General features: G+C 44.2%; 1 protein-coding gene across 2 annotated transcripts in view; it reads right to left on the bottom strand.

Annotated features, from left to right (window-relative positions):
- Positions 1–15416, bottom strand: part of def6a (DEF6 guanine nucleotide exchange factor a) — a 182749-nt gene that overhangs the window by 128594 nt on the left and 38739 nt on the right. For both annotated transcript variants that reach the window (XM_070858896.1, XM_070858897.1), the window contains exon 2: positions 6138–6278. In XM_070858896.1, coding sequence (XP_070714997.1) covers positions 6138–6278 — 141 coding nt within the window. The remainder of the gene's footprint in view (positions 1–6137; positions 6279–15416) is intronic.

Here is a 15416-nt window from a genome sequence, read left to right as displayed (position 1 = left end):
TCACTCATTTTCATTTTGCCTCTCGAAGGGCCGAATGGCCTACTCCTGCACCTATTTTCTATGTTTCTATGATTAGGAAATGGTAAGGGAATGGCAGCTATTAGTTATCTATTGTTTAAAACTCATAGTTTAAGTGAATTTTTGTGCACCTTGATCTGAGGGATGTCAATGTGAGGAATGCACGTTAACATTTTTTTTTTAGCCATCTAAGATCAGCATCCAGCACTCGTGCATTGGATATGTTGTAACCAGATGCTGTGTGGAGTTCCCTATATTAAGCCTCACCATTATGCCTGAATTCTAATCCTGGAACAACACATATTACAATACAAGTGTGAACGTTTACACTTCCCTGGCCAGCTTTTCTCGGTGAGGTTATTAGTTTAAGTCCAGATTATTTCAAAATCTATCCAGTTTTGTATTGTTTTACGTAGCCATTGGGTAACTAGGTTAAGAAACTCATCAAGCTGTGTTCAACCAATCCTGTTCACAAAGAGAAACTTTAATCCCAATCCAAAAAAAGATCTTTTCAAAATATTTTAATTCCATAGAAGCCTGTACATCTCATTAGAAAATCAGTAGCAGATGTCCTGGGATAATAGGTAATGGTCCATGGCCAGAATAAACTTAAAAGAGAGAAAAAGTAAATAAAATAATCAAGGGTGGGGAGAAAGGGGAGAAAGGGGAGAAAATGCCAACTGCAATTTTGAAAGGCTTAAAAGACTAATTAACTTAATAATGATGAATAAAATGTATTACTGTTAGAATTAGCAATTGGAGGAATGGTAAACACTTACCCCCTTCTCTTCAATTAACTTGGATAACTCAATGGTTCAAGAGATATCTAAAATGAGTACAGCACTGGATATAGAACTGTTTGGAAGGGGGAACAACTGGTGGATGACCTGTTCTTGATGTCTCTCCTGAGCAAGGTTCCTTGCCAGTAAATCTTTCAGAATTACCTCTGGCCTTTTATCCAATTCTGGGCACCACACTTTAGGAAGGATGCGAATACCTTAGAGAGGGTGCAGAAAAGATTTACAAGAATGGTTCCAGGGATGAGGGACTTCAGTTACGTGGATAGACTGGAGAAGCTGCGGTTGTTCTCCTTAGAGCAGAGAAGATTGAGAGGAGATTTGATCGAGGTGTTCAAAATCATGAGGGGTCTGAACAGAGTAAATAGAGAGAAACTGTTCCCATTGGTGGAAGGGTCGAGAACCAGAGGACACAGATTTAAGGCGATTGGCAGAAGAACCAAAGGCGAGATGAGGAAAAACTTATGTTTACGCAGTGAGTGGTTAGAATCTGGAATGCACTGCCTGAAAGGATGGTAGAGGCAGATTCAAATGTAGCATTCAAAAGGGAATTGGATAAGTACCTGAAGGAAAAAAAAATGCAGGCTATGGGGAAAGGGCGGGGGAGTGGGAATAGCTGAAGTGCTCTTGCAGAGAGCTGTCACAGGCTCGACGGACTAAATGGCCTCCTTCTGTGCTGTAATCATTCTATGATTCTAGCAGGTCCCTTACCATTAGTGTCTGAGCTGCTGGCATCAGAAACTGCAGCTCAATTAGTGCTCTGGACACAGGGAGAACGCAAGGTTGATCCTGATAACAGGTGTAAGACTGATACACTGAAGCTACTTCGCATCTCTTCCTCTTTTAGAAATATCCAAGAGAGGAATTTTGCAACTTTGTTACGTTCAAACACAATTGCAAACAAGATGTGCTTTAGGAAAAATGTTTTCAAAATGACAACAGACCTCCTTATGTGTCCACGGAAATTATGCAAAGGAACTCCAAGAGTATTGTGCTGAAGTGGGGGGGAAAGCTATATAACGTCATAGAAAATTACGAAACAGAAGGAGGCCATTTGGCCCATTGTGTCTGCCGATCGAAAAAGAGCTACCCAGCCTAATCCCATCTTCCAGCACTAGGTCTGTAGCCCTGTAGGTTACGGCACTTTAAGTGCACATCCAAGTACCTTTTAAATGTGATGAGGATTTCTGCCTCTACCACCCTTTCAGGTGGTGAGTTCCAGGCTCCCACCACCCTCTGGGTGAAGAAATATTTCCTCAACTCTCCTCTAATCCTTCTACCAACTACTTTAAATCTATGCCCCCTGGTTATTGAACCCTCTGCTAAGGGAAATAGGTTCTTCCTGTCCACTCTATCTCGACCCCTCATAATTTGTTCTCTTGCATATAGTTTCTGACACCAACTTTTGAATCGATTCAATTTAAAACTGATTAAAATCACTTTGAATGACATCTAGGGGCAGATTTTCATCTGAGCCTGTTTTTGGTCAGACTCAGCACTGTGTGAGCAGTGCGCGATCGAACCAAAAGGCCCAAGGATTGCTGAAAATTGGCCTTCTCTTCACACTGGGGACGAGCGGCTGGTGTTGATCGCGGCTCCACCGGCTATCTTGCCCAAGGTAAGATTTCAATTCCAGGCCACATTACTAGCCTTCGGACAGGTCCCAAGAGGGAAGTTGGAACCGGTTACCGGTGGGCAATCAGAAAAAGTTCCACCGAAAAAGTTTTTTTTTAGTGTTTTGAATCTTGAATATTAGCACCCTGGAGTGTGTTAGAGCCCTGATTGACATATTCAAGGGGCCCATTGCCTGTTTTAGGTGTAAATGGGCCCCACAAATTTAGCAGTGGGACCAACAACCATAGAGATTGGGTGCAGGCTGTGCCACTGCTAAATTGGTATGCTCATTTTAACCTGGAAAACAGGCACAACACATACTAATTTCTACACTCTAGCCTCCACTCTATGTTTCCCCAGAATGAGTGTGCGCAGGATTCATAAGAATATTAGATAAAGTCAAGGATGTGTAAAAAACTATTTGGCTCATGTGGTGCACACAACCCACCTGGCCTAACATCCAACTGTATTTCATTTGTCTTTAATATCGTTAATTCAACTACCGTAACCTGGGAGATTACAAACTTTTTTCATCTTTTGAGTAAAGAAAAGTTTTCTAATAGCTGTTTAAATTTATTTTGTAATTTAAATTTGTGTCCTCTGGTCTGACTGACCTCACTTACCTTGAAGTAATATTCTGGCTTCATCTTCCCGATAACATTAAATATTTACATGATGTACCATGCAGGGAAATTGTAGACATGAAGCCATGTTGTTCCATTCTATGGCAAAATATATCAGTACCAAAATATAAAAAGGAGACCTGAGGATACTAAAGAAATACTCTGGTTCTGTCAGTTGTCCAGATTTTGCCTCATACAGAGTCTGCTTCAATTACCTTCCTCAAAGTTCAAATATTTCTGCACAATGAACTCTATTGAAGGAGTAATTATAACAATATACTTATCAGGAAAGGCTGGGGCTCTTTTCTCTCGAAAAGAGAAAGCTGAGGGGTGAACTGATAGAGGTTTTTAAGATAATGAAAGCGTTTGATGAAGAGAAAATATTTCCACTTGTGGGGCAGTCCAAAACTAGAGATCATTGATATAAGATAGTTACTAATAAATCCAATTGAGAATTCAGGAGAAACTTCTTGACCCAAAGAGTGGTAAGAATGTGGAACACACTACCACAGGGAGTCGTGGAGGCAAACAGCATAGATGCATTTAAGGGGAAGTTAGATAAGCACATGAGGGAGAGAGGAACAGAAGGTTATGCTGATAGGGTCAGAGGAAGTGGAGTGGAAGGAGTCTCGTGCAGAGCATAAACACTGGCATAGACCAGTTGGGCCAATGACCTGTTTCTGTGCTGTAAATTCGATGCAACTCGATGTAAGGTTCAAATATTTCTGCAGAATGAACTCCATTGAAGGAGCTGGGAAAAATTCAAGCCACACACATATCATGCTCAGAACCCAGCTTATAATATTGAATACCTTAAACTAACAACCTATACTTGTTTGAAAAGTGGCAAAGGAGATTCCAGCCTCGCAAAGTTAAGAGAGCATCAGATATAGAATGCAATACAAGTAGGCACTTGTTTCGGGTCAACAACACATTCAGTCAAGAAATTCCGATGATGTCATCCACTGCAAGTGCATAGCTCAGGATGCAACGGCCACCCCACATTAAAAGAATTCAGGCACAGGCATCTTCCACCGTTTAAAATTAGTTAATCAGTCACTTGAGTACTAATTTTTAGTGTGGAAGCAAATCATCCTCAACCCCGAGGGACTGCCTATGATGATGATAGCTCAGGAAGTGCATCAGACCTGAAAGAGCTGACCCGAATAGGTTAAAATACTGTTCCTCTGCCTCTTGGATCTAGAATCATATCAAACTGCATATCTGATAAGCCAAGATTTCCTTCAGTTGAATGTTGCCAAAATCAAGACCATCCTCTCAGAATCCTGTCCAAATGTCAATGGCTCCAGATTCAACTCAGTCAACCTTACCAGCTTCCATTTCAAGCTGAGTCATCTCCTTCCCTGCTTTCAAATTCCTCATCTTTGACTTTGCTTCAGTTCCCATTCTAGCCTCTCCACTTATTTTCCCTACTCTCGTGCTTAGTGTCCACCATATCCTGTCTCTCCCTATTATAAAATGCTCAGACATCTTCCTGAAGAGTATTATGCAAATGCTAACCACAGTCATTCATCGAAGTACAAGGTCTAAAGTGGTTAATGTAAATTAGACAGGTAACCATCAGGTTTTGCAATGCTCTTGCCAAGAGTTGATGAAAAGTGCAGAGTGGGTTAGATTGTTGGGACCATCATCCATCAGTAAACACTCTGCCTCACCATCACTCGACCACTACAGTGTAATAAAGTCTGCATTTCTACCCCATCATCAATACACTATTCAAATGAAGACATAAGGTGAACTGTTTGAGATGGGCTATTGAAAACCACTGTCTCGTCAAAAGATGGTTAAGTATTGAGAGTATTGGGTAGGCAAATTATCAAACATGCCTGCACATTTCCTCCTTGCCTCCATTTTTCCAAATGCAGCTGTATAACACTAAATGCAACAAAAAAGCGCTATTATAGTAACAGTAGAAATCTGAGTTATATATAGCCCACAATTATATGGAGGCAATTTAAATACATAGCCCAGGGAGTGGGGGAAAATATTTATTAGAAGCCCAGAGATCACCATTAAGGCTGGACTGATATCCGGGCTTCCCTAGGCAGCGAGTGTGCTAGTGTTGGCCATGTCACCCAAGAATGCTGGTCACAGAAGGATCCTCTCCTGCATTGCTCAATCGCACTATATAAGCACAGTGACACTATGGGCTCAAATTTACCCAACCCCTTTTTGTGCCGCTTTTGTCCGCCTCCAAACACGCTGAAAATCTTCCTCCCGATTCTGGCTGTTCCCCGGCCTCTCCTCTCCGGAACCTCTGCACATGCGCACTAGGGTCTGCGCACATGTGCAGTAGCTTCTGGCAGGCCGAATCTGTGATTACTCGCTGCAGGCTATGTGGGAGGGCCCAGAAGCATGCTGCCCTTGCCCTGGCTGAATGGGCTCCCTCATCGGCGACCCGCTGCGTTCCCTAAGGTAGGACTTCTATTTTTTATTTACTGATTGATTGATTGCTTATTACATTGGTCTTGGTGCTTTAGGTACAGGGTGCCTTCTATTTTTTATTTGTTCATTAATTGCTTTGTACTTTTTGTGCTTGGTGCAAATGTACTGCTTTGTTTAGTGCTTTAAATGTATTTATGCTTCTTTAATGTTGTTGTGAAGGTGTTTAGTGCCTTGTAAGGTCCCCATCCCCCGCCGCCCCCGCCCTCTCTGGCTGCCTGCACTAATTTCTTAAGTCACCGCAAGGCTTTTCTGAACATACAAGAGTGCCCACTTACGCTGGCCTAAGTTAATTTGGAGTAACTTTTGGCTGGCTAAACTTGCTTAAGTGGCCAAAACAGACGTAAGTGGCTGGTAACACCCCCTTTTGAAAAAAAAACGAAACTAAAAAAAAAACCTAACTCACTTACACTGACGCAAATTAAATGGCCAGAATTGCAACTAAAAAGATACTCCAGAAAAATCAAGTTGCTCAAAAAAAATGGGGAAATTTGGGCCCCGCAAGTTCACAGACTTGGTTTACCATCCTCCTGATTCAGGGCATTAAAAGAACCCAAAATCATAATGCTAAACACAGAGAAAACGAAGACACGCATACAGCATATAGCTAAGTAAGGATTACCTTATCAAGGATGTATTTATTGAGATATGGCATGTAGCCCTGGCTGGAGACAGGCCCATCGTCGTCATCTCGGAAATGCTCTTCAAGCGCCACTGGGTCATGCGGGATGTGCAAGACTGTACACAGATTATGAGACAAGACCTAGAGAACAGTAACAAGAACAAAGTTATTAACTTCCTTTCAAAATCTCAAATCATACTCCGCATACTCAATGAGGCTCTGTCAAGTTCTGCATCCATTTCCTCACAAGTCCTGTCAGCCAGCCACAGTGAAATACTGTTCGACACAGTTATAAACTTGCAGTATGCACATGTTCTCCACACCCATTCCAATTGCGCCACATTACTAACCTGCAAACAATCCTCAAAATGTGTGCAATGATGAGCAGTAGAACAGGCCCTTAGGGTCAGCACTATTTCAGTTACAGTACAGCTGGGAGGCTTCTCTCCCACAAGTCGGAATCTATGTACTGCTTTCCATAATTCATAGTGAAACGTGGGGTCTGTCTTGGCTCAATGGTAGCACTCCCACCTGAGTCAGAAGATTCTGGGTTCAAGAGTTACTCTCAGCACATAATCCAAACTGTTTCTATTCGAAGAGGAGCAGTTGATTTCTCTCGGTATCCTGGCCAATATTTATCCCTCAACCAACATAATTGACACAGATTATCTGGTCATTTATCTCATTACTATTTATAGGATCTTGCTGTGCACAAATTGGCTGCTGCATGTCCCTACATTGCACTTCAAAAGTTCTATATTGGCTGTAAAATGCCTTGGGACGTCCCGCGGTCATGAAAGGTGCTATATAAATGCAAATTCTTTCCTCTTTCTTTCTTTGAAATGCACACACTGCTGAGAGAGAAACCAAACTGGATGGTAGATGGCAGGAAGCAAGCTGGATAGGAGATGCGAAGGTTAGGTCAGCAGGAGAAGAGGTTGGGAGGTGGATAGCACATGCAGCAGGAGAACTTAAAGGCAGATTAATTGGGAGAGGAATAGTTGCCCTATTGGAAAGCATCAGAAGGATGAGGGGCATCAGATGTCGGGTATCAAAGAGATGAAATAGAGATGAAATAAGCCATGCGGTGTTTCGGATTGGCAGCCCACTGAAATCAATGGAAGTTAAAATGGCTTGGCTTCTATAATGTGTGGGCAAACAGCAAAGCCAGTTTTACATCCAGGCGGCAAGTTGAAAATCTTTCCCACATAGTCATTCTTGAGGTGTCAGCCTAGACAGGTATGTAATTTAGAACTTAAGAACATAAGACATAGCAGGAGTAGGCCATACGACCCCTCGAGCCTGCTCTGCCATTCAGTAAGATCATGGCTGATCATCGACCTCAACTCCACTTTCCCGCCCGATCTCCATATCCCTTGATTCCCTTCGACTCCAATAATCTATCTATCTTATCTGCTCTCAGCAGGTATCACTGGGTAGAGGCCAGGAGCCTGAGCGGTGACTAATATCTCGCCCCCTCCCAAGCCCAGAGGCAGTGTGGCTCTCACCACTGGCTTGTCTCGAGATCAGTTGACTCATATAAACAAGGGACCAAGCTTTAAATACCATATCAGGGGTGATCCACACTCCAAATCTTAAACCATCAACATAAGGAACCCTCATTGCCACATTCCAAGAATGAAATCTGCTGGTCTGATTGTCAAAGGAAAGAAGAAAAAAATGAGCATTCCAGAAACAAATTAAAAATCTTACCAAAAATAAAATGCAGAACATATGAGTTGTATGTACTAAATACAAAATTACCTCACGCTGCACTAAGTTATTAATGGTTTTGTACTTCAACTAGTTTCTGTTCCTCTGTTGCAATCTCCATTCCATACTGCTGCATCATATCATTCACCTACAACCTTGCTAACACATTGTCGGAGTGTGCAAATTTACAATTTTTGTGATGAGTGCTAACCAATTACTTGCTTGTTCCCTACTCAAAGGTTGAGAGTCACGAGTACATGTGGAACAACATCCAAGCTGGACCGTATGCGATATTGCATCAAGGGGTTGAGAGGATACAGAAATGCAAAAGGGAATCAACATAATCTGGACCTCAAGATGCATCTCTTAAACGGCCTAGATTTTCCGAACTAGCGTAAGCTTGACTGGTACTTGGGCAGTACACGATTCACAGGTGCCCGACCCGTACTGTACTGACGCAGTCTGATCATAATATAGCAATAAGCTGCAGGCAGTAGCAATGACTCTCAGTGGGTGCCTGTCCATTGGGACATTTCCAGCTGGTGAAAGAAACTAGCACTTGAGGTTTGTTTGAAACATAGAAACATAGAAAATAGGTGCAGGAGTAGGCCATTCGACTCTTTGAGCCTGCATCACCATTCAATAAGATCATGGCTGATCATTCACCTCAGTACCCCTTTTCTGCTTTCTCTCCATACCCCTTGATCCCTTTAGCCGTAAGGGCCATATCTAAATCCCTCTTGAATATATCCAATGAACTGGCATCAACAACTCTATGGGGTAGAGAATTCCACAGGTTAACAACTCTCTGAGTGAAGAAATTTCTCCTCATCTCAGTCCTAAATGGCTTACCCCTTATTCTTAAGACTGTGTCCCCTGGTTCTGAACGTCCCCAACATCGGGAACATTCTTCCTGCATCTAACCTGTCCAGTCCCGTCAGAATTTTATATGTTTCTATGAGATCCCCTCTCATCCTTCTAAACTCTAGTGAATATAGGCCTAGTCGATCCAGTCTCTTCTCATATGTCAATCCTGCCATCCCGGGAATCAGTCTGGTGAACCTTCACTGCACTCCCTCAATAGCAAGAACGTCCTTCCTCAGATTAGGAGACCAAAACTGAACACAATATTCCAGGTGAGGCCTCACCAAGGCCCTGTACAACTGCAGTAAGACCCCCTGCTCCTATACTCAAATCCCCTAGCTATGAAGGCCGACATACCATTTGCCTTCTTCACTGCTTGCTGTACCTGCATGCCAACTTTCAATGACTGATGTACCATGACACCCAGGTCTCGTTGCACCTCCCCTTTTCCTAATCTGTCGCCATCCAGATAATATTCTGCCTTCATGTTTTTGCCACCAAAGTGGATAACCTCACATTTATCCACATTATGCTGCATCTGCCATGCATTTGCCCACTCAGCTAACCTGTGCAAGTCATCCTGCAGCCTCTTAGCATCCTCCTCACAGCTCACACCACCACCCAGCTTAGTGTCATCTGCAAATTTGGAGATATTACACTCAGTTCCTTCATCTAGATCATTGATGTACATTGTAAATAGCTGGGTTCCCAGCACTGAGCCCTGCGGCACCGCACTAGTCACTGCCTGCCATTCTGAAAAGGAGCCATTTATCCTGACTCTATGCTTCCTGTCTGCCAACCAGTTCTCTATCCACGTCAGTACATTACCCCCAATACCATGTGCCTTAATTTTGCACAACAATCTCTTGTGTGGGGCCTTGTCAAAAGCCTTTTGAAAGTCCAAATACACCACATCCACTGGTTCTCCCTTGTCCACTCTATTAGTTATATCCTCAAAAAATTCTAGAAGATTTGTCAAGCATGATTTCCCTTTCATAAATCCATGCTGACTTGGACCGATCCTGTCACTGCTTTCCAAATGCACTGCTATTTCATCCTTAATAATTGATTCCAACTTTTTCCCCACTACTGATGTCAGGCTAACCGGTCTATAATGACCCGATTTCTCTCTCCCTCCCTTTTTAAAAAGTGGTGTTACATTAGCTACCCTCCAGTCCATAGGAACTGATCCAGAGTCGATAGACTGTTGGAAAATTATCACCAATGCATCCACTATTTCCAGGGCCACTTCCTTAAGTACTCTGGGATGCAGACTATCAGGCCCCGGGGATTTATCGGCCTTCAATCCCATCAATTTCCCTAACACAATTTCCCGCCTAATAAGGATTTCCCTCAGTTCCTCCTTCTCACTAGACCCTCCGTCCCCTAGTATTTCCGGAAGGTTATTTGTGTCTTCCTTCGTGAAGACAGAAACAAAGTATTTGTTCAACTGGTCTGCCATTTCTTTGTTCCCCATTATAAATTCACTTGATTCTGACTTCAAGGGACCTACGTTTGTCTTCACTAATCTTTTTCTCTTCACATATCTATAGAAGCTTTTGCAGTCATTTTTTTTGTTCCCAGCAAGCTTCTTCTCGTACTCTATTTCCCCCCTCCTAATTAAACCCTTTGTCCTCCTCTGCTGAATTCTAAATTTCTCCCAGTCCTCAGATTTGCTGCTTTTTCTGGCCAATTTATATGCCTCTTCCTTGGATTTAATACTATCCTTAATTTCCCTTGTTAGCCACGGTTGAGCCACCTTCTCCGTTTTATTTTTACTCCATACAGGGATGTACAATTGTTGAAGTTCATCCATGTGATCTTTAAATGTTATCCATTGCCTATCCACCGTCAACCCTTTAAGTATCATTCGCCAGTCTATTCTAGTTAATTCACATCTCACATCATCGAAATTACCTTTCCTTAAGTTCAGGACCCTATTCTCTGAATTAACTGTGTCACTCTCCATCTTAATAAAGAATTCTATCATATTATGGTCATTCTTTCCCAAGGGGCCTCATTTGGAAGCAGTTGCGTAGGCCACAGAGCTGCTCAGAAATCTTCTCTGATGGAGCAGTAGAGATTTTTTTGGAAGAAGTGAGGCCAAGGAGGGAGGCTTTCTCTAGCACTGAGAGCTGCAGTGCGGCCTCCATACCAGAGGCAATTGTCTTCCATCGTGGATGCTCAGGCTGTTGCAATACAAGCCAGGAGATCCAGAGTGGAATGCACCTATTGCTTCCATCTCAAAAGGATCAACAGTCAGTTTGAGAGCCCCGAGATGCCATTAGGTCTGCAATCACACCAATCAGTTGCTATGGTAAGGCAGTGCCTAGTAGTCGCAACGTGGCTGAAATGGCCACAGATGATGATGCTGTTTCTCAGGATGCCTCTTCCGATGCCTGAACCGCTGCCAGACAGCTCAGACGGCCAGGGTGTGCACACAGCAGCAGATGTGCCACTGCATGTAGCAGGTCCATCCTCAGGACTCAGCTGCTACATGATGAAGAACAACACAATTCCAAGAGAATCTAGTGCTACACAGCAGCCAGCCACTTCAATGACTAATGCTGCTGAGGAAGCATTATGTGAAGCACCAGATTAGGGTTAAGAGGACAATGTTCACACAAGGCCACCAAGGGGAAGCACTGTGGTAGAAAACGATAAATGCGTTTAACATGCACTATGGTAGGAGCTTTCATCATATGGTTTTAATGGTAGGGTCATGAGTTGTATTGAAAGAGGATGTAGGTAGTTGCATAAATTTCTCTCAGCTGGCAAATGGTTTGCTTCCATTGTCTCTTCATGCTGCTTTTGGGGTTCCCTGCTGTACTGTGGGCCTCTTTCCTCCATGGCCAACGTTTTGTGTCTTACAGCACACAGCACCAACCCTTGAAACTTTCACAGGCAGTGTTGTCGGATGTCTCCGAATCGATCCAGGCACACGAAGCACTGCTTCAGGTTGCTCGATGATCACTGTGGTCGAGGTACGTACTTCGCTACATCGGTGTTCAGCTGGCGGCCTGGATACCACAGAGGTAGCATGTGCCACAGCTGCAGAAAGTAGTCCTGATTTCTCCAAGGAGCCACCCTGATGTTTATTTTTCACAATTTGGTGGGACATTGGGCTGCCTTAAAACGAAAGTGTTGGGACAGCGGCAGCGGGAGTCAAGCATTTACTTGCATAATGCGATGCTGATGGCAGCAGGCGAGTGAAACGTTGAGATTTCAATCCTTTCTGATTTATGTTGTTCATGTCATTGTGCACCGAGGGCCACGAGCACACGCTGTAATCCTCTGCACCTTTGAAAGCCCGACACTCTCGTGCTATTATCGGTTGCTCATGGTGAGGAAGCGGAGCTGTGATACTTGAGGAAATAATGTAACTGTGATTTGCTTCATGTATCTATGCACAGCTGATAGTCACACAAACCCCAGTGGCAATTTTAAAAGACCACATCCCATAAAGATTCAGTTTGGTGAGTGTTACAGCCACTAGTGTGGCAGGTCTGCACACAGCATGGGACCCTGGTGAACCAAAGTCTCCGCAAGCACTGCTCCTTGGACCTGTGGAGTTACATGCATCTCTACAGGTACATTATAGCGCGGGAGTACTGGTGTGTGGATGAAACTCTCAAGTGTAGGCTGACCAGCTCATCATCATTCCATTGGTCTTCCTCCCGAAAGCACAGCAAAGATATTGCGGGGTTTCACAGTGGAAAACCCATTGTGGAACGATGGCAGCAGGTGTAGAAGGCAAGATCACAAAATAACCACAAAAGCTCCTTACTGTCAACAGGGGAAAAAATAAACTAGAAAAGCTTTAAAGCTTGCTTGATAATGTTAAAATCTCACTACTGGTCTTTTGAAATTTCTACATCGAGCTCAGTGCCTAGGAACCCTGAATGGCCAGTTATATAAATATAATGTGCGTGCGTGTGGGAAGAGGGGATACAAATTAGACAACGTGAGATTGCTGTAAAGGATGGTTAATTGAGTGAATGACATCGTCAAGTCATTACACACTGATTTATATGCATCCACAAACTTTCTGCACCGTCGAGGCGAGGGAGGGCCCAGGGGCAGCACGGGTCAGCCCACACTGCGATATGTGTGCGCGCTCGGTCCGTGCAGCAGAGCAGGTCTCCAGTTAGTCTTGGGTAATCCTTGCCACTGGACCAAGACCTAGCTCTGTCAAGCCCCTCTGGTGGCTGGTGTGCAAAGGCCACCACACGTTAAAAATTCCAAGCACAGGCATCTTCCACCCTTCAAGATGTAGTTCGGGATCTGGAATATTAGGTCCTTCATTGAAACACCTGTGAACTCATCCCTTTTTGGTGTGGAAGCAAGTCATCCTCGCTTCGAGGGACTACCTATGATGATGATGGTGCATCATCATCATCATCATCATCATCGAATTGCAGTCAGAGAATCACAACAGAGGCAAGTTGGCCAGAGATCTGGTTTAACCTCTCATCCAATATTATAGTTGCATATCTTTGTTTGGCAAGCAGTTGATGCTATGACAAACACTGATGCGAGGTGAGTCACTGTGATTATTGTACCACATGAGTTCAACTACAGTGAGGTTGGGTTTTTTTCAACTGCATGTTGAAGAAGAAATAGCAAATATTGTAAATATAATATTGCCGCATTACATGTCCATGGATGTATATCCTGTTTGAGTCAAATTGAACTACTTTCTCTTATACTCCTACTCTTCTGTCTCCTTCAGAGTTGAGGAGTTAAAAAAAAATCCACACAAGAACCTGTCAAATTTTATATGAATGAAAACTAAACATGAAACAGTCTCGTTAGAGAATTTACTGCACAGAAACGAGCCATTCAGCCCAGTGCCAGTGTTTATGTTCCACACTCTAGTTCATATCACCCTATTAGTGTATCCTTTTATTCCTTTCCCCCTCATGTGTTTATGTAGCTTTCCCTTAAATGCATTTATGCCATTCGCCTGAACTACTCCTTGTAGTAGCAAGTTCTACATTTCACCACTCTCTGGGCAAAGACGTTTCTCTAGAATTCCTTATTGGATTTATTAGTGACTATCTTATACTTATAACCCCTAGCTTTAGACTTCCCACATGTGGAAACATCTTCTTTACTTCTACCCATCAATCCCCTTCACAATTTTAATCATCTATTAGAGTCAGCCTTCTCATTGAGAGAAAAGAGCCCCAGTCTATTCAGTCTTCCCTGATAGTTATGACCCCTTAGTTCTGGCATCATTCTTGTAAATCTGAAATTTAAGACAGCAATACTTTTTCCGTGAGGTATTAATCACAAGATAAATATTAACTAGCAATTCCACCAGGTATTACACAGATTTTCTAGGAATCAACTACAAACTACTTAGCAATAAATTTGCTAGAAAGACATCAGTATCATTAATTTGGCAATGTGGCATTTGGGCCTAAGTACTTAAACTGACAATTGCAGTTGGCACACACAATGACAAGAATTTACAAACCCCTCTATTTAAAATGAAAATCGAATGGGCTGCAGTTGTTTTTTTTCCAGCTAGCTACAATTTCTATCTCATAGTAATTCCCATGCACCCACTATTCCACCTTTACAGTACTCAGGATGTTTCAGTGAGCAGCTTGTGATGGTCTGCGCAGGGAAACAGCATTAAACCCATAATTTGCACATTAACATAATTGATAGAGACATTGACAAATGAAATTGTGTTGCTACCTACAGAGTGTGAAAAGAATAAACTTCCATTTATATAGCGCCTATCATGAGCTCAGGGTGTTCCAAAGTACTTTGCAGCCAATGAAGTACTTTTGAAGTGTAGTCACGGTTTGTAATGTAGGAAAACGCACCAGCTAATGTGCGCAGAGCTAGGTTGCGAAACAGCAATGAGTTGAATGACCAGATAATCTAGGTTTTCTTAAAAGTGATATCAGCTGAGTGATAAATGTTGGCTAAGACAACAGAACTCCCAGCCTTTTTTCAAATAGTGCCAGGGGATACTTCCGCCCGCCTGACAGGGCAGATGAGGCCACAACTTCAAGGTTGCCGCCTCAAGACGGCACCTCCGAAAGTGCAGCGCTCCCTGAGTACAGGTTGAGTGTCCGAAATCCGGAAATATCGGGACCGAGGCCGTTCCGGATTCCGGGTATTTACGGATTTTGGAACGTCTTTGCCTGGACCGAGATAGGTGGGATCGGTCCACTGAGGTAAGGGGGAGGGTGGGGGGAGGCGAGGTCAGGCCGGGGGAGGTCGGGCCGCTGAGGGTCAGGGCAAGGTTAGGCCGCTGAGGGTCAGGGTGAGATCGGGCCGCTGAGGGCCGCGGCGAGGTCGGGCCGCTGAGGGCCGCGGCGAGGTCGGGCCGCTGAGGGTCAGGGTGAGGTCGGGCCGCCCAGGGTCAGGGTGAGGTCGGGCCGCTGAGGGTCAGGGTGAGATCGGGCCGCTGAGGGCCGCTGTGGGCCGCGGCGCGGTCAGGCCGCTGAGGGTCAGGGTGAGGTCGGGCCGCCCAGGGTCAGGGTGAGGTCGGGCCGCTGAGGGTCAGGGTGAGATAGGGCCGCGGCGAGGTCAGGCCGCTGAGGGTCAGGGTGAGGTCGGGCTGGGGAGAGGTCCGGCCGCGGCGAGGTCGGGCCGCTGAGGGTCAGGGCAAGGTCGGGCCGCTGAGGGTCAGGGTGAGGTCGGGCCGCCGAGGACCAGGGAGAGGTCCGGCTGTGGCGA

This window comes from Pristiophorus japonicus, chromosome 17 (genome assembly GCF_044704955.1).
Source record: "Pristiophorus japonicus isolate sPriJap1 chromosome 17, sPriJap1.hap1, whole genome shotgun sequence".
Lineage (NCBI taxonomy): Eukaryota > Metazoa > Chordata > Chondrichthyes > Pristiophoridae > Pristiophorus > Pristiophorus japonicus.
This window is presented reverse-complemented; position numbering and strand designations above follow the sequence as displayed.